The sequence below is a fragment of the Carassius gibelio genome, chromosome B2 (genome assembly GCF_023724105.1).
Source record: "Carassius gibelio isolate Cgi1373 ecotype wild population from Czech Republic chromosome B2, carGib1.2-hapl.c, whole genome shotgun sequence".
Taxonomy (NCBI): domain Eukaryota; kingdom Metazoa; phylum Chordata; class Actinopteri; order Cypriniformes; family Cyprinidae; genus Carassius; species Carassius gibelio.
Genome location: NC_068397.1, coordinates 3,952,499 through 3,975,382, shown reverse-complemented (window position 1 = coordinate 3,975,382; position 22,884 = coordinate 3,952,499). Strand labels below are relative to the sequence as shown.

Sequence of the window (22,884 nt, the reverse complement as noted above, 5' to 3'; positions counted from 1 at the left end):
AGGCCCTTACAGTGTCATAAACAGGCGGCAAGGAAGTCGACAGGAAGTTGAAGTCGGGTGGGGGCTGCCATCTTGTAGCAGAACTTCACTTGCGTTAGCATTCCCATTGACTCCCATTCATTTTGGCGTCACTTTGACAGCGAATAACTTTACATCTGAGGCATTTAAAGACTCCGTTTGTCCATTATTTATTTCTAAAGATACACAACAATGTATAAAGGGCTCCATTACCATCTATGTTACAGTATGGCCCTGTATAAACAGTTTTTGTAAAAAATAGGCTAACGATTGGTCACAACCACTTGACTCTCTGTCGCATTACCGTACAGACAGGAGGAGAACTTCGCAGGCAATTAACTTAATATGGCGTACTGGTGTTACATTTTAAAATACTATAAAAAATAATAACTGTGTCCATTTCTTTTACTGTCTATGGTCATAAAGCAGATGGGTCCATTGAACTATCGAGTAGCGCTAGTCCACTGGCGAAGATGTTCGCATAGTGCATGTGTGCAACCTGAAACCATGCTTTCCCACGGCTGAAGAGCTGGAAAGCCAGGAGAAGAAAAGACTCTGCCAAATTTTCACTGAATCGTCTGATGAAGAATTCATTGGATTTTAAATATGATTCATATTTCCACAACCATAGGTTGTTTTCTCCAGGGAGGGAGAGTGTGGCGATTTGGAAGAAATCCATGCCAGCTTTTCACTTTGTCTAATGGGTGGAAATCAATGAGGAAATTTAAGTGAGTTAGAAACGGAAGAGGAGGAGGGAAGTAAAAACAAAACACACGTGTAGGTTGTATCGGAATGGGACGCACGCTACCTGAAGGTCGTTGCTGTTCTTTGCTGGAATCTGTGCATGCACTGACTGGGTCCGATCGCCGAAGTGTCAGAGAAATTGAGCTCTACTACGTGGTTGGTCGCCTGCCTGGGGCAACACAATCCAGTCTGGTTTGTTCGCCTGCCTCAGGTACTAGTGATGTTGTCCATCATTTGGTAACCTCACGTCAAGTCTCCAAACTCTGTCCCCGGCCCGGGATTAGCGGTCGCTACACAGACTTCACACAGCCACCACACACATACATATACTCTCATTGCACACGCACACACCCATACACAAACACTCGTTTGGATTATTTATTAGGGCCCGAGCACCGAGGTGCGAGGACCCTCTTGTATCTGCTTCGTTTCTTATTATTATTATTCTGCTTCTTCTTCTTCTCCCGAATGAATCGCCTTTTTGAGGGCTTAAACATGCTCAAAAAGTCATGAAACTTTGCACACACGTCAAACCAGGTGAAAATTGTAATCTGATATAGGATTCAGAAGAGGGTGTGGCAAAATGGCTCGACAGCGTCACCTATACTAAGAAAATCAACAGCCTTCCAGCTATGTTTCACGTACATGCACGAAAATTGGCACACATATGTAACACACCAATACCTACAAAAAAGACTCTTGGAGCAAAATTCTAAACCCAACAGGAAGTCGGTTATTTTTAATATTATGAGCAAATTTTGTGTAATTTTGCTCATTTCCATGTGTTGTATTTTAACGAACTCCTAGAGATTTCTTCAAATCAACACCAAATTTGGCATGCCTAATCTTAAGGCCTTTGCGATGTTAAATTGCAAAGATCTTGAGTTTTCATGGAAGGGCGTGTCCGTGGCGGCCTGGCGAACTTCGATGATTCGCCACGAAAAAAAAGAAGTTGCTATAACTCAGACATACAATGTCCAATCTGCCCCAAACTTCACATGTTTGATGAGACTCCGAACCTGAACAGATTAACATGCCCATATTCAGTTACAGTCATAGCACCACCTATTGGCAACAGGAAGTGTCATATTTTACGCTGTGTCTAACTACTCCTAGAAATTGTTTGACATCAATGTCTTTTTTGTGGTCAGTCTAATCTAAAGGCCTGTGCGATGTTCAGTTGTGAAGATCTTGAGTTTTCGTTAAAAGGCGTGTCCACGGCACCATGGCGAAGTTCGATGTCTCGCCATGGGAATAAAAGATGTTATAACTCAGGCATAAAGTGTCCGATCTTGCCCAAACTTCACATGTGTGATAGGGTCCTGGCCTGAACAGATCTGAAGGCCAATATTCCATTGGGTGTGGCAAAATGGCTCGATAGTGCCACCTACAGGGGCGGACTGGCCATCTGTGTGATCTGGAGAATCACAGAACGGCCGGTACTCCAGGACGGCCGGTGGGCCGGCCCACCACCCGCCAAGCATGCAGTCATCACCGTTTCCCCCCCCCCCCACTAATCTGTTTTTACACTCCAGTACTGTAGGTGGCAGCAATGCACTGCACTGGCCGTGGCCGCCAAGTAAGGAGAAGAAGAAGTGGAAGAGTAGGAAGAAACCAACAGCAAAGACGTTAACATTAGATGGAAGAAGCATACAAACAAACAAACAATATGCATAACACGACCGCGGGTAAAAAAAATGGAAAGAAAAGGGTGGGGCTGAGAAGGCTAGAGAAAAAAAATGCGGAATTTAGATACTGAAGCCGCTAAATGTCCCAAACTAACTGAAATATATAACAGTATTTTCCAGTAGCAGCACCTCTCAGATAAATATTAGCAACAGTGAAGAAGTGAGCCAGACTACTATTCAGGTTGCTACATTTTTAATGATTACAGTAGTTAAAAAAGCTAAACTTTTAGCTGTAAAATGTAACATGCAGTAGTTAATATTAAGAAATATGTTGTGCTTTTACTTTTAAAAATGTTGGTAACATTACACTTAATATTTACAAATGTTGAAAAAATTGAATACAGAAGTTAAATTTGTAATGGTGTATTTTCATTTAGATGTGGTATTATAATCTGTGCAGTAAAATAAATTACTGCATAAATTAAGATTATTAAGTAATAAATTCATTTTAAGACCGCATGAAATAGATTGTATAATATACTTTTTATAACAGCATATTATATAAAACTATTCCATGCTATCTTGGAATAAAACCTGTTTTATTTTTTTTATTTTTTTTTATCCATTCCATCGTTTGTTTATTCAGGTTGAGCTTAGACCAAGAGCAGAGAAAGACACCCACTCCAGCTCAACATCAGTGCTATTGCTATAATTTGGATGGTATAGTATCATGAGCCACAATTAAAGTCTCGTGACACTCATGCTAGGAATTATTTTTGTTGTTGTCGAGTTTACGCACGCCGATTGTTTTGGGCCGGTCCTAGTCAAAGTCCAGGGCCATTTTTTAGTCCCAGTCCGTCCCTGGCCACCTATAAACTTTCAACGGGGTGCATATGCACATTCAATGGAGTGCGCCTCGAGCTATTTTTCACGTACATGTACAAAAATCGGTACACACATGTAACACACCAATACCTACAAAAAAGTCTCATTGTACGAAATCCGAATCCCAACAGGAAGTCGGTTATTTAGAATTTTCTCTGCAAAATTGGTGTTGTTTTGCCATTTTCAGGGGTTGTACTTTAACGAACTCCTCCTAGAGGTTTATTCAGATCAACACCATACTTGGTCTGTGTAATCTTAAGGCCTTTGCGATGTGAAATTGTGAAGATCTTGAGGTTTCGTTAAAGGGCATGTCCATGGCGGCCTGACAAATTTCGATGTTTCGCCATGAAAAAGGAAGTTGCTGTAACTCAGACATACAATGTCCAATCTGCCCCAAACTTCACATGTTGGATGAGACTCTTGACCTGAACAGATCTACATGCCCATATTCAATTATAGTCATAGCGCCACCTATTGGCAACAGGAAGTGACATATTTTACACTGTGACAGACTATTTCTAGAAATTTTATGACATCAATGTCTTTTTTGCGGTCAGTCTAATCTAAAGACCTGTGTGATGTTTAGCTGTGAAGATCTTGAGTTTTTGTTAAAGGGCGTGTCCAAGGCTCCATGACAAGTTTGATGTCTCGCCACAGCAAGAGAAGTTGTTATAACTCAGGCATAAATTGTTCGATCTTCCCCAAACTTCACATGTTCGATAAAAAGTCCTGGTCTGAACACATCTGAAGGCCAATATTCCATAATTATGATAGCGCCACCTGCTGGCAACAGGAAGATTGGAACATATACGGAATATACTTTGATATATTCCAATCATATTTATGACTTTAAATGCATATTTCTCACCGTTAACCTTTTAACTAATGCCACTCGCTGGCGGGGAGCCCGGGTGTGAGGGCCCGTTCATCGCTGCTTGCAGCTTTAATTTTTCTTTGTTTTTTTTCTTCTCTCTTGTTTTTTTTTTCCTTTGAAAATTGAACATGGAAAAAGAAACAAACTTTAAGACACCCATAAATCAAGGACTCTCGTGATTTTGTGATTATTTATGAAATCTTGAATTGAACTTGAACAGAAATATTGTTACTTTCTGTTTACACTTTCAAAAGTGACTGACAAAAACATATTGACCAAAACATTCTTTTGACTAGACTACAAAATGATATTGGTATTAGTGGAATTGCATTTGCATGGCTCAAATCTTACTTATCTGACCATCATCAATTCATAGCAGTGAATGGATGGGTATAGTATTGATCACAAGTACAATATGGAGTACAAGGCTCAGTACTAGGATCGATGCTTTTCACACTTTATGTTACCCTTGGGGGATATCATCAGAAATTTTGGGTCATTGGTTCAATTCCCAGGGAACACACATACTGATAAAAAAATTAAATGAAAGTGTATAGCCTGAATGCACCATAAGTCCCTTTGGATAAAAGCGGCTGCTAAATATATAAATGTAAAAGGAAACATGGTGCTAGCTTTCACTGTTATACTGATGATGCTCAGACCTGAAAAAACTTACCAATTTGCAAAACTAACAAAATACATAGTTGATATAAAAAGCTGGATGACTAGTAATTTCCTACAGCTGAAAAACCGGTGTATTAATTATTGGACCAAAAACCTCTGCATATAATAACATACAACACTGTCTAACACTTGATGCCTGCTGTGTCAATTTTTCGTCATCAGTTAGGAGTCTAGGTATGCTATTTGATCGCAATATTTTCTTTGAAAGACATTTATAGCATTCGTAAAACTAAAATTTTCTATCTTAACAATATATCTAAATTGAGACAAATGCTCTCAATGGAAAATGCTGAATATTTAATGCATGCGTTCATGACCTCAAGGTTAGATTATTTTAATGCCTTATTGGGTGGTTGTTTTGCACACTTAATAAACAAATCTAGATTAAAGACCCATCTATTTAACTTGGCATACAAATAACACCGATCACATTTCTATAATTCAAAACCATTAAAGGATTGTTAGGCAGCATTAGGTTAGGTCAACCGGAATGGGAAACACTTCCCATAACACGCAACGTAATTGTTACATCCCAAGAAGATGGCATCTATGCTAATATTAGTAGTTTTCTTTCTTATTCTGAGGTCACCGTAGCCACCAGATCCAGTCTGTATCTAGATCAGATGCTCACTGCAGTCAACTGGATCAAACCTGTTGATAAGAAGGATCAACATCTGGCCATGTACAGTAATAGCACACATTTGCAGAACTCGATCGAGGCAAAGTACGTGCAGACATTGAAGATGACTGATGTTTTGGGGGGTTCTTTCATTTTTGTCCTTGTAGACATGGTGTAAAGGTGCGATCACTTTTATCGTTCATCTGCGAAAATCAAAAATGCATTCAAAATAAATCACTGTGAACTGAGGTTTGTTTGTGAATGCAAAAAGTTTCCCATGCAGATTTTGCTCATTGTCAAGTCAGTCAATTCAATACGGTGTTCACCACCAGAAAGAAAGGCTTTGTTTACACTTTGCTTTAACATTTGACCTGTATCTGGATGTTGTTCACATACACATTGAAAAGACAAGTGTAAACACACCTCAAATGCAATGTTATCCGAACAGCGTGTCCTGGTCCAAAGGTAGTCAAGAAAGCATTGTGATCGGATCTCAGGGTAATGTAAATGTAATCCAACCATCATTTCTGTATTCATAGAGCGACATCACGCAAAACCCCGTCCCCTCTCTCGCAAACCACTTCAAATTGACTTTGTACCAAACCATTCTTTGCAGACTTGTTTAAATATAGCTAGGGAAAGACAGATCGGGTCGGTCATCCAGATAGAAAGGTCAGTTGATGTTGCCAAGTGTAAATGCGCTGGGTTTCCGATTGACTGATGATCCGATCTGCTTGATCAGATCACGGTAATTGCATGTTAATGCCAAGTGTAAACGCAGCCAAAGTGACTTCTGTTGTGAGCTGTGCTTTACTACGGACAACAGACAATGACACAAACTTAGAAAGTTGTCAGAGGCTCTTCTGAAAAAAATTTCATCACCATTTGTTTATATTTTTTAAATATTTTTTTTAATAATAATCCACATTCATCAACATTTCAAATGCATTTATACAAAAAAAAAAAAAAAAGAAAGGAAAAAAAGTGTACCCTTGTAGATGACTGACTTTGGGTTATGGAAGTAACTGCATTTTCCATTTCAAAAATAGTAATTAGATGTAAGCAGAACTTGGGTTTCTGGATAAAACTAAGAAAATCTCCAGTATACTGCAGAATTACAGAGCATATTCACAATCAACAATCTGAAGTATAGACTTCATATAACCGTAGAATTCTGGTCATTTAAATGCCTGTATTTTGAAGAAAGGCATCTCATCCTAAACCTTCCTCTAATCTGACTTAGATTTACTATTCGCATTTGTGTAGTGAACCTTAATGTACTACTCTATGCTTCATAGATCAGAAGGCAGAAAAAGCCAAAAAAAAAAAAAAAAAAAGGGAACAAAGTGAATCTATCATTACAAGAGTTTTAGACAGCAGTCATGTATTCATACCAATGAGTTACCATTTTCAATGGTTCTCTCATCCAGCTTGTGTTTTACAAATAAAGAGAGGAAAGAAAATCTGCCTTGATTACCAACTGCTTTAAAATGAGAAAAATGCATATGTACTGAGAAAACTCAACAAGGACCAACCCAAACATCCACATTTCTTCTTGCCTGCCTTGACCTGTTCATCTACAGGTGGAGGAAGAGGCTACAAATCAAACTGGTGTCAGCAGAGGGTGAAGCATACTGAAATCCAAAGTGCTTTCAGCGAGGCTGAGAGGATCAGGGGTGTAGCAGTCCATCTTGACAGGTCTCTTAGGGAGGGAAGATCTCGACGGTGGACGGCCAGCGCTCTCAGAACCGCAGATGGGACTTGTGTTTGACCATGTATCTGTAGAAGAGATGAAGAAGATAATGAGCTATATAACGCTACTGAGATTACTATTAGGGTTGGAAAATGCATCGTTTCATTGCTGAATTATTTAAAGGTGCCATATGCAAAAATTGAGGTAAAAATATCCATAACATGACCTACACGCATCAAAAGAATGAGAAGAAATAAGGGCGATGATGTCATTAAAAAAAATGTCAAGTTATAGTGCTGCAGAGATATCAACATTAATTAGCATTAGCATTACTAGCCCCGGCCTGACATGTCAATGTCAATGTCAATTTTATTTATATAGCACCATTTCCACAACACATGATTGACCAATGTGCTTTACATAAAACACACACCACATTTGCACAGTAAAGATAAAAGTAAAAGTTAAAAATTAAATTTAAAAATTAAAAAGTACTTCAACCATTTAAAATAATTTAAAAGAAATAAAAACTATAAATAAAATCATGGTAAAACACAGTAGGTTTTTAATCTTGACTTAAAAATGAACACAGAGGGAGCTAATCGAATAGAAGAGGGCAACTCATTCCAAAGTCTTGGGGCGATAGATGAAAACGCACTTTAGTCTACACAATTTACTATTTATTTACACAATAGTCTCTGGTTTGATGACCGGAGAGACCTTGTTTCACTGCATTCAATTAGTTCAGATATATACGAAGGGGCCATACCATGTAGTGACTTAAACACGATTAATACAATTTTAAAATCAACTCTATAGCGTACAGGCAGCCAGTGTAAAGACTGTAAAACTGGAGTGATATGATCCCGCTTACGAGACCTGGTCAGAAATCTTGCTGCTGCGTTCTTAACCAGCTGTAAACGAGAAAGAGCTGTTTGACTAATCTCAGCGTACAGTGAGTTACAGCAATCTAATCTGGGGGTAATGAAAGCATGTATCACTTTTTCAAGGTTTTTAAAAGATAGGAAAGGTTTTACTTTAGCAAGAAGCCGCAGTTGGAAAAAGGAAGATTTAACCACAGTATTAAACTGTCTATCAAATTTCATTTGCTCATCAAATACAACACCCAAATTTTTTACAAATTTGGTGTCGTAATACCAGTTTCGGCCATGGGAGGCGATATGCGGGCAACATAACCATCAGCCAACCTTCAATACACGAATAACTTGTCAAATACACAAAGCTTGTCGCCGTGCCTGAACCTGAGGTCAATCATGTGGAAAGTACAGCCCAGTACTTCATTTCAGTTCAGGGAAGAGAGAGAAAGGATGACTGAAGCCTTTGGCAAGAGACCACCACCGCGCTCGGAATCACAAATCAAATCCGATAAGAAAAGGAGCTGAACCAGAGTGAACATCGGCACTGCTTTTAATCGCTGGAGACAACTGATGGACCTGAAAGAAATGAGGTTCGACTCCGAACTTGCAACATTTCTTTTGCATTGGTAAGTTAGATGCTGTTAGTATTTCGCTAGAAGTTTGTTTTATATGTTTGTGTATTTGTTTTCGGGAAGTTATAACATCGAAATGTATCGAAGGCTGTTCGATAAACATGCTAATGTTAGCAATGGCTAACCGTAGCTGCGTTTGATAATTAGCTAGCTATAACTTAACGTTACCCATTTTATTATATCATAACTAACCTGCTCTGTCTAGTATGTTGGTCTCCGTGTCCTCTTTGCTTCGTGGTTTTTCTCTGCTTGAAAAAATTGATGTGTGGTGTGAAAGCGTGTGAAAAGAGTTAATTGCGTGTGTCTCACGCTGAATGCTTGAGAGTTGGCACATTAGTTTCCAATCAGAATAAAGGACAGGTTGATTATTGCTGTTTAGCGTTTGTATTAATCTATGATGTGTCCCTGTTTGCGTACAAGTACATAAAAAATAAATTAAAAGTGATACGTGGACCAAGGTGTCTGAGATTGTTCATTTTAAGTAAAGGATCCTTGTGGCGAGTGGGGCGGGGCCGAGAGGCGTGGGAACGAGGAGTGAGGCCAGGTGTAGTGATTGAAGATGAGCTGCACCTGCGCCCCACCGCCAGTATCGAGTCCCACGTAGGAGATGGAAGGATATAAAACTGGAGCGACGACCGTGGAGGAGGAGAGAGGACCAGGGCTGGGACATTATTTTATGTGTTTGCTTTTTATTTATGCGCACCAGTCGTCCGTGAGGGGCTGGTGCGCCGTTTTGTATTTATTTTTGAATTATTAAAGTGTTTTTGATTGTGCGCCGGTTCCCGCCGCCTCCTTCCCGATGTATATGGAGTTCTATATCGTTACAATCCTAATATTTCGTCCACAACAATATTTAAATGAGGTTAACTTATAACTCCTTGCGGTTAGTCTGCATGAGATCAACAAGCTTGTTTGCTTTGCGGCCGCTTTAAATACAAAATAAGCATTCGACCTACTTTAGAGCATCTGAGCGCTCACAAATCTTTCTGCAGCGTCGTGAGCAGAGCGGCAAGAGTGATTTTTGACGCTCTAGACGCCGGCGGTGTGAACGCACAGTTAGGCTTCGGCTATGGCTGTAGTGTTGTTGTGAAAGTAGGGGCGGAGCATAAAGACTATGCCGTTTCTCATTTGTTACTCTAGAGTAGACCAATTCACTTTATTGAGGCATACTGCCCCCATCTGGTATGGAATGTGGAGTATGACTTGATTTTTTTTGCCAAACATTACAGATGGCACCTTTAATTAAACAGGGACAGGTTCAGTGTGTGCCATGCTACAGGTGGACTGAAGGGACAGGGCGCTGCAATCCTGACCTGTCTAGTGTTTCCCAGAAGCGGAGGAAGACGGGCCGGTCCAGATGTCGTTTGTGGTGGCTCAACTCCAGCACAGTCACGTCCCACTTCTGCACGTTTGGGTCCATCCGTGCCTCGTCATACTTCAGATGAAAGGCTCGGACTAAATGAAAATAGGCATGAAATGAAACCACTCCTGCCCATTTTAAATGTATTATAAATAATGTGCTGCGTTTTCCTTGACCAAACTCACTTTTGGCAAATATATCCACGGGGGATCCATCAGGCAGCAGCCACGGCCAGCCCTTGAACTGCCAGGCAGGACCCTGGACGAAGACGGCCACTACACGATCCCTGTGAAGAAACAACGACAAAATCAGTATCTGAATTGACTGTTCAGGCCCGAGTTACTGCATATGAAGGGCATTCAAAATTGGTAATTTGCTGGTAGGTTGCAATGTTCAGCTTGGAGGTAAAAGCATTGACAAAACAGTGGCATTTGATTAGCGATTCTCCAATGCCATGTTTGACTGCGAGCGTCTATTTTGTGAAAACAAGACGGATAAACTTCAACAGCGAAACAAGTCTGCTGTCTGGATGCTAGGTCTAATCTGACAACATTGATTTATCAATTTGAATGAATCTTGATTTTGATGATCCATTATTTATTCTTCACAAAATTGCTCTTTAAAGTTGAGTGATAAAACATCACTAAGCATTACTCATAGCTCACCTACCATCAAAATAATTGCAATTAGCTCTGTGCCTTTCGTTATAAAATACTTTTAACCGCAAAGAGACAACAATATAGCATTACAGGATTTTGCTTAAAATGTGCATTATATTACAAATTCATTATATTGTACTTAACCAGTTAGGGATGTCTTCATTTTTTAAAGTACGTTTGAATAAATCTGTCATGAAAGCAAGTTATTACAGTGAGCTGGAGTATAAAATATTAAAAAGTGTAAACAAAGACTGCCTTAACTATTAATTTTTATTTTTTTGGGTAAAATAATCAATTCAGTCATCAGGTTTTGAGATATATAGAGAGAGAGACCGAGAGAGAGAGATAAAGATAGATATATAGAGAGAGATAGAAATAGAGAGAGATAGATAGAAATAGAGAGAGATAGAGAGAGAGAGAGAGAGAGAGAGAGAGAGAGAGAGACGAGCTCACCAGTCCTGTGGGGCGAGTTTGAGCGGCTGGTCGATCACTCTGTAGGGTACTGTGACACTGATGGCTGCTCCACCAGGCTGAACCTGATCTTTACGTCTCTGCAGCAGAACCTCGTTGTCCCTCTGAATTCCCTGCTTCTTCTTATCATCTGATGTGACAAACCTGCCAAGAAAAACTATTTTATCAGCCAGATAAAAAACATTTTATTTGCATTCATCACTGATACCACGCTCCAATCCATCAGGCTTCCTAAGGTCACAAAACGCTGGACTTTTGGTAGTTACTAGGATAGCAAAGTCCACTAAAGGAGGTGGAGCTTTCTAACATTTGGCTCCCAAACACTGGAATAGCCTTCCTGATAATGTTAGGGGTTCAGACACACTCTCTCTGTTTAAAGCTAGAATAAAAACACATCTCTTTCACCAAGCATTCGAATTATGCATCTCATAATTTGTAGTTGTATCTGATCAAATTTGAATTCTAGCATTAAGCTTGGGTTAAACTAAATAATTTTAATTTGTTGTTACGTCCGTTTTTTTTTTTTTTTTTTAAATCAACACCGCACCACTGGAGATTGTTGGTCCATGACTACCGCGGTGGTAAAAATCAGCAACCGTCACAGCCCTAAAGCAGAGGATAAAACTGGTTTGGCTGGTCAGACTTGATTAACTTTACATGGTAACTGGTTACTTTATGCTATTTTAAGAATGGCTTCATGTCAGTTTTGACTAAAAACATCTGTACTACTCTGACAGGAATGAAGGACATTTGTTTTTTGATAAAAATGTTAACTAAATTTACCAGCCATTTGAATTAAGTTGTAACTTTCCAATAAATCATCTAATCAGCACTTACTTGAGGTCCTGTAAGAGATCCTTGGCATTGAGCATTGTGATTAAAGATGTTGTAGCTGCAGGGATGATGATAATGGGAGTTCTAGAACCTGGAAAAACATTTGTTGTTGTTATAAATAAACCAGCCAAAAGCAGTGATCCTACACAATGAGAAATGCATAATCAATGCATTTAAAAATAAGACATTGAAATTCGGTAGGTAAAAAAAGAAAAGAAAAAAAAGGGGTTCACAAACACACACAAACAAAAGCTTTTACTTAACAAGATGATCTAGTCAACTAAACATATTTAGTGTGCGTGTACATACATTCTAGAGAGAAAAAAATAGTTTACGCTATATAGTGGTATAAAACCATATAAATTGATAAAGACCAATTATAAAAATATCCTTGCTAGATACAGTATATTTCCTTTCCTCATCCATGTTGAAATACCTACCTTTCTTTTGGTTAGGCGGGGGTCTTGCTTGAGAGACTAAAGACAAAACAGAAACCAAATATGGACATATTGTTAATCTGGCAAGAAATGATTTGAAAAATAAATTATAAATACATTTATGCACAAGATACTACTATGAAAATTCGTGTTTAACGAACACGTGTAAACATGTTTAACATTTCATACATGTCTAAAATGATGCAGATGCAGGACAAATTATCCTTTGCAATGCCATCTCAAGTTTAAAAGAGCATTGATTGGCTTTTTAAAGAGGGAGTGTCACAGTTTTGTACAAAACATTCCTCACATATCATACTGCAGGTACATAAACACTGGTTTGTGTCAGCACAAAATGCTTTAGATGATGAATAATTAGATGAATGTTTAGATGATTTTTTTTATAGAAATTCTTAATCTCAAGTAGACAAGAAGAGGTGAAGTGTGAAATCTCTGGTGCCACCTATGTCAACAAATGGAATTATAATGATAATCTCTTCAAACAGGTTTTGTGCTACGTGAGTTTCAGTTAAACAACAAAATCATGATCATTAAGAAGATACACTGAAAAAAATGAATGATTTAGTTGACTAACTTGCCGTTAATGTAGAAGAAAGCATTTTTATATAATACATAACTGAAATTAGGGCTGCAACAACTAATCGATAAAATAGATTATTATCAATAATGAAAATCATTGATATTGATTCTCATTATCGATTAGTCTGGTCTGCCCACAGCACAAGTACAGTTTCAGCCGGTCGCATCAAGTTACAGCACTGAATAACATATTTCTATGGACAAAATGCATCTAAAATAGCTGAGGAAAGAGTATGAGCTCCTGCAGGTAAAGTCATCCAAGCTGCCCAAACCATGAGAAATCTTTCGTCTGAGCTTTAAGCTGATGCACTAGTGTAAAGGCTTGCTTTGACAGACACGTGTGTGCGTCCTCAGCGCAAAAACTTTCAGTTAACGGTCCCATCCTTATATGTAAATACCATATTCACGCAAACCTTTCCATTTTTGCATAAAGGTCCGTTCGGTCATGATGCATTAAGTTGAAATCTTTACTGAAAGAATGCAGGCACGGGCGTTAATCAGATGAAACAAGGCAGAGACAACATTCAATGCAAAAACATTAATTGTGCTGAAATATCTGTTGTTTAACATTTAGGTTTAAAAGTCAACATGTAGTGCAAGTAGTTTATTAAAGTAGGAACTGTGAAGGGACAGCTGCGTGTAATTATCTGAATATAAATATCAGACACTTATGACAGTAAGAGGAGACTGACTGTAATGTTTACCATAACTGTTTAGTTAATTTTTGCTATTTTTATGCTATTAAAAAAAAAAGAAAAAAAAAAAATCCAGTAGATTTGAATTGAGCTATGGGTAAGCCCTGCCCCCTTAGTTACGGTTGTGAACTCTCTTACACAAACAGAGTTGCTAACTCTCTTACAATGACAGCTGTGAAAGTGTGAAAACATTAAGCCTACTCCAGTACACTTCTGTATAGTGTTGAGCAACATGGGCAAAAATCCACAAAGTATTTTTTGGCTGATTTGCTGCATAAAATAGCATACGGTTTATATAAAGGAGAGCATGTTTGATATGGGGGTAAAAAAACATATTTGCAGCATTTTACTGTTATTCGTAATTGTAATTCATGTATTGTGAAACTGCAGCTACATGCTACAAATATATATATGATCTGCATACTTTTTCCACACTTTTGGCACGTTTTCACCAAAATATGGTCTAATGAACTGCAAGCTTGTGAACAGTTATTTGCAAGCGAAAACAACAGTCTAAAGAACTGCAAAATGGATTGACTGCGTCGAACCAATCTGTATGTGTAACAAAAAAACAACTGCTGCAAATGTCTAAATACTCGAGTGCTTTTGACCGATTTTTGGTGAAAACAATGTGCCAAGTGTAATAGTCTGAAGATCATATTTATTTTGCGTTATACGTACTTATTATGAATTATACTTAAGAATAACAGTAAAATGTTTGGTAAAGTGCTCTGGACTCGATTTACACCTTTACTATACTTCTCTTGTGCATGCAAATTTAATTTATGCTTAGTCATTTTACCTCTTTTTTTATTTTTTTTTAAAGAGGGACCTTACAGTAATGTTACTTTTTGCATATTCGAGAGTGTCAACAGTGATGACTACATAAACACAAACACAAAACCACATTTATTTTTTGACCACTGAAAAAAATGGGAAGAATACGGCTAACTTGATAACTACAAATGTTCTTCACCATAACACTCTTCACTGCTCAAAAATATTCAACCCCAGGAGCTCTGTTAATATGACTAAAAATATGACTAAACTGAACTACAAAAAAATAAATAAAAAAAAATGGTTTGCACATGCACAGAAGATAAAACATAACTTAACAGATACAACAATTTGAACAAAGCTGCACTGGGATGTCAATATCAACCATTCAGGGCCTTAAAATGAAGAATGCAAAGGAAAAGCTTCTTACGAACTAGAATCTAAAATCATATCCAGTTAACTTCAATACTTCATGCAAATTATGGAAAAAAATATATTTATGACACTTCAACAGGTATGTCCTAGAGTGAAACAACATACCTTTCTCGGTTTAACATTACTTTGCATTTAACATTAGTCCGCTTTAAATTGAACAAGTTTCAGCTGTACACAAAGTGACCAACATTTGGTTTTCAAGCACTGAAAATGGGTAGAAATCAACAATCTGAAAATGGATCCTCATCGAGATCCTTGTATCTCCAGGACTGAATGATAGAGGGCCTGGAAAATGAAGATTCCAAACGAAACGTTTGAAACTTCAATCTAAAATGATATGGCAACGTTTAAATAAATCTTGAATTATAGGGACACAAACTTTGGAAAAAATTATATTTATGGCGCTCACACAGGTATGATTAATGCAGTTGTTTTGACAGAAGTAAACAAGATACTTCTCTATTTTCAACACTGTTTATTCATCAGACATTCCTCTTTAAAAGAAAGGAAGTATATTTATGCAAATTAGGGCTGTGTGATTAATCAAAATCAAATCGTAAATTCCGATTTGAGACGTTGCAATTTTGCTAATGTGCCTGCGGTGTGGAAGCGATATTACTCTGTTCCAGGGAATATGCTTGTCTGTCAGCCTTAAGTGACAGTCTTACTAACCAATAGAGTGAGCGCACCTCCGTTCTCCCCAATCAGCTCTGTGTAACTGTGTAAACGCCCACTATAAAAAAATAAAAATAAAAAGTGGATGGAGAGAGTGTGTGCATGTGCGTTTATGCCTGCAGGCTCAATAGTTAAATTTGAAAGGCAAATTAATACTAAAGAAAAACTTTGAATCGATGCCTATCAAGAATTCCCTTATCGGTTCTGCTTTCAGTACTGGAGAATAAAAGATATATTCTGATTAATACATGAACTTTATCTTGCACATTTTATCTCCCCAACATATTCTAATTTAATAGAAGTTTATAATGCATGTTCGCTATTCCAAATTCAGAAGAGTGCACACACAGCCTGTGTCTCTGAATGCTTCTCATACTCGCTCCTCTCTGCCGCGTCTCATGGAGGAGCTGTTTAAACTCGTGCGCGGCTCCACACTGCAGGTCTCCGCAAGGGGAGAAAGGCAACATGGATGAGACCTGGCCCACGCGCACAACCTGCCTGGTTCGGGTTTTAAAACAAGTGTAAATTCAGTCTAACTGCTTTGCTAATTTCACTTTGATGGAAAGAAACATTCAACACATGTTCCACTTGTTCTTAAAGGGTTAGTTCTCCCAATAATCAAAATTATGTCATTAAGAGAGCTCTCAGTCCCTCCATTGAAGCTGTGTATACGGTGAAGCTTACGGGTTTGGAACGACATGAGGGTTATTAATTACATAATTTTGATTATTGGTGAACTAACCCTTTAAAATCCCAAATACTTAAATACTTAAAAATGAATAAATCAACCTATGTAACCTATGTAATAATTGACTAAGTAAAACAGTTCTAGGAAATAAACTAATATTTCCTGTGAAAATTCAATTAAGCAAATTATGTAATAGTAGTAATACAATTATAATATTACCTGCTAAAAAAAAATAGATCAAATCGCAAATCACAATTGTCAAAAAAATTAATAATCGCAATTCGATATTTTCTCCAAATCGCACAGCCCTAATGCAAATTAAGCCACATTTGGTTTTTGACCATTGCAAATGTGTACAAATTTAATGATTAACCCCTGGAGTCGTACTGTGATCTCTATGTCTCTGGAACTAAATCATGTAGGGCTTTAAAAATGAAAATTCCAAAAGGAAAGTTTGTTAAGAACCAATATCTATAAGGGCATTAAGATATCTTTAATACTTCATGAGCTATAAGCATGCAAACTTTGAAGAAAAAAAACTGGGAAAAAATTATAAGGGAATAATAATACTGTCACATTTGCATTATTACAGCTGCATCATGTTGCACAAAACATTCCTGTAATCTTCAAGTTCATCCATACCTGGTCTGGGAACAGGCTGCATAGCTGGTGTTTGGGCCTTTCTAGCAGATGCACCTTCCTACAGAGAAAGAGAGAAACGAGAGATGGAAGGAAATGGTGAGTCAGAGGCCCTTCAGTTGGTTCACAGGCCAATCAGTCCTTGAAAAGCAATTTTTAATGGTTTCATCCAAAGATACAATTTGATGTCTTCCTTCATGCCAGCTAGCTTTGTTACTGTGCGTTTACACCTGATGCGACCTGTGCAAATAAATTGCGCTATTTGCACGTAGTTGAATGCTTGAACATTGGGTTTATTCGCTTCATCTGCATGTTAAATTTGCTTCATTTGCACATGAAATTCACTTCACAATACACGCAAATTCATGTCATGGGAGGGGCTTCTGCCAGTTGAGTTCACGCAGATATATTTCTAAATTTTACTGTTATCGTGTTATGAAATTTATTTTTAAATGTATGTTGAAATGCTCAATTCGTGTCGCCTCATTCGCGCGAAACGCACCACAGGATGTCTATTTGTGTCTTTGCATTGACTTAACATGTAAATCACTTGCACTTAATGCTTCATTCGCGTCTGGTGTGAACGCACCTTTATGGAGAGACTTTGGACATTTCCCACCATCAACAATTGTATTGGGGCAAGCTTATCTGTTTCTTCCTGGTTATTTTAATCCCTTGAATTGTAATCCCTTCAAGATAATTCTTAATCCTATAGGGTATGACGACACCTAAAAGGTAAAACACAATTGTTTGGCATGTGTTTCTACCCTAATCAACAAGTTGATAAATCTTTCTCTCCAAAAACTTTTGAGTATCTTTTCTAGACACTCAAAGCGCTTACGTAGTCAGGGGGTATCTCCTCATCCACCACCAGTGTGCAGCATCCACCTGGATGATGCGACGGCAGCCATAGTGCGCCAGAACGCCCACCACACACCAGCTTACTGATGGAGAGGAGATGGAGTGATGAAGCCAATCAGCAGATATGGGGATTGTTGGGAGGCCATGATGGTCAGAGGCCAATGGGAAAATTGAGCCAGGATGCCGATTTCACACCTCTACTCTTTTCGATAGACATCCTGGGATTTTTAATGACCACAGAGAGTCAGGACCTCGGTTTAACGTCTCATCCAAAGGATGGTGCTTGTTGACAGTATAATGTCCCCATCACTACACTGGGGCACTAGGACCCACACAGACCACAGGGTGAGCGCCCCCTGCTGGCCTCACTAGCACCTCTTCCAGCAGCAACCTAGTTTTCTCAGGAGGTCTCCCATCCAGGTACAGACCAGGCTCAGCCCTGCTTAGCTTCAGTGGGCAACCGGTCTTGGGCTCCAAGGTGACATGGCTGCCAGCATTTAATTTAATTATCATACACAAATCAAAAATGAAAACAATACAACAAGCAATTTTTGCCTCTATGTATGCCTGTGTTCAAATGTGCAGGTCAAAAAAATCTGGTGAGTAAGATTTTTATTAATTATTCTTATTTTCTTTTATGGTGATTCACTTATTGTCAGTGTGTATGAACATTACCAGATAGCCATAATGTGCCTCACCCACGGTGCACACCTAGCTGTGAATTTCCCAGTAATTAATGTCATTAACTATTACTTTTACCTCAATAAATTTGCTGCCCAATAATAGTAAGTTAGCTGTAAAGTTTGGGTATGGTGTAAAATTAAGAGGTCTAAAATATAAAGAATAAGGGAGTGGTTTTCAACCTGTGGGCCACGGTGGTATTGCAGGTGGGCCGCCAATTACTTTTAATATAAATAATATTGTTAATATATTTAAAAATGTCTAAGTGATACTAGGGCTGAACAATATGGACAAAATTTCATATCTCGATTTACATGCCAGATATCTTGATATCGATACAATATGATATGACTACGTGTTCTTTTGCTAAGCACGACCTGCATAACACGTCACTCTGGTTCACATTGTCTTTTCTGGAACCAAAATACTTCCAAATTATGGAAGATGATTTATGTTTTGGCACCAAGTCAGATTCTGCACTGTCACCGGCCACATTATCTCCCGCACTCATTTCTTTCCAATTTATCCGCCGTCTCTGTACAGTGTGCATAGACGTTTGGAACAGGGGGGGCTAGAGTCAGAAAATGTATTGTTTTAAAGCCTTTCGCACGTACGATCACACAGGTGTAATCAGTCTAGGCTTGTCCCTGGCGCGTACGATCAAGTGCATCACACGATCAACAGCTAAATTCAAATGTTGAATTTAGCCAGAGACAGGCGCTCAGAGCTGTCATATATCACAACTTTTCAGTGTTTTCAACCACATACGGTTTATTTTAGGTTTCAAACATATAAATTCACATCATATAAAGAACTAAAAAAAAAAACAATACATTTAGAGTTTGTAAAATACACACGGATGTCTATGGAAGAGGTAATAATAATCCTTTCCATTATAATTCCACACGTTTTAATCATATCAGATACACATTGTGTAAGTAACTTCAATGTTTACTCTATTCCCAGTTCACCAGCCACTTTCTTTTAAGTATTTTGGGAGAAGTGGATGAATTCGCTTGTTGTAAACATAGAGGTTGTATATCCAACAGATCTGATTCTCTGAAATGCGTCTGCGGCACAAACGGCGGCACTCATCGCACATACAGCTCAACTAACGCGATCGTTATAAAGGTGTTTAAACAACAATATACTTCCACTTGACCATCGGAATATCAGATATTTCATGCCATAGCTAACACATTTGTGAATATTCTGAATAAAAAAGGAAAAATGACATGAAAGCAGATCATCGTTTATTCAGCGCTGTTGCTGCTGCGGTGTGTCACGTGACAAGCAATGATGCGTCACCATAGAAACGCCGCCGCCGCCCCTGTATACAAACTGTATACACACTGCAAACGGAGTATGTGTGAACCTGTATAATGTATAACAAATCTATTTCAACACCTGAGGCACCGCTACAATTAATGAGCTCTATGAACAATGCATGGCAAAAAAAGAAGAAAAAAAAAAAGTCCCTGGACAGGGATTTTTTTTTAAAGATTTTTTTTGCCATAAGTCTATAAATTTTGTTCAACATTTACTATAGTGATTATTTTGACTTCTGACTGTTCTAGAGAGGTTACAACTTTTTAATAAAGCTCTAATTGGATTTCTTTTGGAAATCTGTTTCAAATTCATCCTGAATGCATTTAGCATATATGTGTGCGCCAAAACAGTTAACAATCTAGCTTCTGAGTACTAAATTATTAACTTAATAATAGTGAGGTCAGTTAATTTTTTTTTTGCAGTGGGCCGCACAAACATGTGTAATAGCAAATTGCTATTATAAAAACAACTTTTCCAATTTCCAATATTTATGTAATTATCAAAACTTTTGGCCACGACTGTATATCACCATAACGGTATATCGTTACAATCCTAATCTGCATGAAGATGAATGGGAACAATACCTGCAAAATACTGTTTACATCCTGCAAATGCATATGATTCAAGACTATAAATACTCTGATGCTTTTCAATATTGTGCAGAAATAAGTTCACTAATTAGTATAGGCAAGCACATCTGAAGAATTGACCATGGTGCAACATGTGGCTAGCCAAAAAAAACTGTGAACAGTTGACAATGAAGACTTTACGTCCGCACTACAAAAGTGCAGGCTTGCTGATCCAGATTATATATAGTGTGAAGTCATATATTCAGTATTGTCAGTAATAATATTTCTGGATTTTTTTTTTTTTTACATTTTATATTACTCCACGGTATTAAAATGCCAGAAGGCACACAGACAGCTATGTTATACCTGGATATTGGAGTTGACTTTAATACCACTGCTATCTTCAACGCCAATAAAGAGATCTCACTTGGGGCCAGAGGAGGAAGAGGAGGACCCTTCTGGAGCCAGCTCAAGTATGAATATGGAAGAGCCTATGGATTCCACATAGTGTGGTCACAGTACCAAAATTTCAGTATTCGGTACTGATACCAGTGAAAATCCACAGTTCTCAGTAACAAAAAGCGAAACACAGAAATATGCTAATAAAATAAGCATTATCTTTTAAATTAAATTAAATTAATCTTTTAATTAAAGAAATCTAAACATTTTATTTTTTTGGTAAATAAAGGGGATTTGCTTTTAAAATTAAAACATGGAAGAAATATTGTGTGATTGAAAAAAAAATAAAGTTTTATAAATTGTTTTCAAAATAATACATTTTACTAAATAACAGTAATATTTCTAGCACAATGCCTTTATGTAAAAATGAACTTATTTTGATGGGTTGCCGTGAATACCTTTAAATTGACACTGGTTTTACTCAAATGAAATGCTAAAATTCTTGCGAAGTGACTCAGAACAGTTCTGGTGATGTTGTTTATGTATTTATGTCCTCATTACTGCAAGCATCACACGCTTCAGTCTATGTAGTAAACAAACCATTCATTCATTCACACAGAGATGCGCAGAACATGAAGGATTCATATTTCAACAATCTTTTGTGGCTTAACATTTACAGATACTGGTCCATATGGAGATTTGATTAATTTATGCTAACTTTGACAAATTCAGTGACTGTCCATATTAAAATTAAAAGTTTCATTTTCATGACTGGATTTTGAGATTCTATCTGCGTTTTCTGTTTCGTGGAAATCATAGCGCTGTATGCGTCAAGAACCGCATTGACTGGGTACTCGGTAACACCGGTATTTAAAGAAACCTGGTACAGTCACATTTTCATTTCTTTAGTACCAAGTTGGTACCAAAGTATTTTTGACAACACTAATTCCACATATGATCCAACTGACTCTGTTTTTATTATTATGTTATGTGGAATTTGGAAATTTTCTAAGCAACTACTTCTTATTCTAATAGATTTGAGTCTTCAAAGCCAGATCACAAGACAGCAACTTACATTGTTTATGTAACTGCCTGCTCTTTGAGAAGTGGCCTGTGTGTCAACGGGTTACCAATGTACAGATAACAGTATTTGGTAGGGGTGTAACGATACGCAAAAATCACGGTTCGGTACGTACCTCGGTTTTAAAGTCACGGTTCGGTTTATTTTCGGTACAGTAAGGGAAAGAAATACAAACATTAAACTGCAGGTTGTTTATTACTATAAACTTTTTTTTAACAATTTGTTTACACTTTTAATACTTTTTAATAAAATATATATAAAATAAAAAAATAATAAGAAATAAAATACTGCTGCAAAGTTCTCCACTAAATAAAATACTCTCAGTCTCAAACCAATATAATAAAATGAAAAATATAAATAACTATGATTACAATGCAGCATTACAAATCCCAGCTTGTAGGCCTGCTCATATTTAAAAAAATATATATAACTTTTCCAAAGTGTAAAGTGCAGCATCAACAGTTTCAGTTTTTAGACCTGCTCCGATTTCGTTATTGCGTTGGCCCGATCGGAATTAAGAGCAAAGGTCTGTTTAAATGCCGATGGGAGTTTGAATTACAATAGTTTTTTTTCCTAGTTGTAGTGATGTTCACACTCGCGTAATGCCTTTTAAAAAAACCTTAAGCCAGTGACACACTGGCATATTGCAACGATCAAACATAGTCTATTTTGCCGTCAATACTGTTGACGATGACCTTGATCAGTAGGCTTTATATTTATGCTTAACATGAAGTATAGATATTGTTGTCATAAAGACAAGATCCTGGTCTGTCGGCGGCCCCCCTCTATGTCACCTACAGTAGCAGCAGCAGCACGCCAGCACCACGTCAGGCACGATTCTGGTGTGTAAAGACACAGAAAACGCGAGGCAGCAGTCACGCAACTGACACGCAGCAGAAACGCCACGCTCACGCCAAGTAGCCAGTGTGTCACCGGCCTTAGAATCAGCTACAGGGCGGGATTTGCACGGAACGCGGAGACTTTCGCCACTTAATATGTTCGTTTGGAAACACGAAAATGTACCTATGTTCCGCATACA

At 37.9% G+C, this 22,884-nt stretch overlaps 2 protein-coding genes across 8 annotated transcripts in view; one reads left to right on the top strand and one right to left on the bottom strand.

Annotated features, from left to right (window-relative positions):
• LOC127950968 (parafibromin) overlaps nucleotides 1-22,884 on the bottom strand; it is a 150,304-nt gene that overhangs the window by 99,970 nt on the left and 27,450 nt on the right. For 2 of the 4 annotated variants that reach the window (XM_052548448.1, XM_052548447.1), the window contains exons 11-16: nucleotides 16,929-16,986; nucleotides 12,420-12,455; nucleotides 11,983-12,070; nucleotides 11,128-11,289; nucleotides 10,201-10,301; nucleotides 9,969-10,110 (exon numbers count right to left, since the gene is read on the bottom strand). In XM_052548448.1, coding sequence (XP_052404408.1) covers nucleotides 9,969-10,110; nucleotides 10,201-10,301; nucleotides 11,128-11,289; nucleotides 11,983-12,070; nucleotides 12,420-12,455; nucleotides 16,929-16,986 — 587 coding nt within the window. Of the gene's footprint in view, nucleotides 1-6,350; nucleotides 7,232-9,968; nucleotides 10,111-10,200; nucleotides 10,302-11,127; nucleotides 11,290-11,982; nucleotides 12,071-12,419; nucleotides 12,456-16,928; nucleotides 16,987-22,884 lie in introns of those variants that run through there. The other 2 variants (XM_052548446.1, XM_052548449.1) reach the window with 2 other exon arrangements.
• LOC127950970 (beta-1,3-galactosyltransferase 2) overlaps nucleotides 1-22,884 on the top strand; it is a 115,843-nt gene that overhangs the window by 85,826 nt on the left and 7,133 nt on the right. The window lies entirely within an intron of this gene.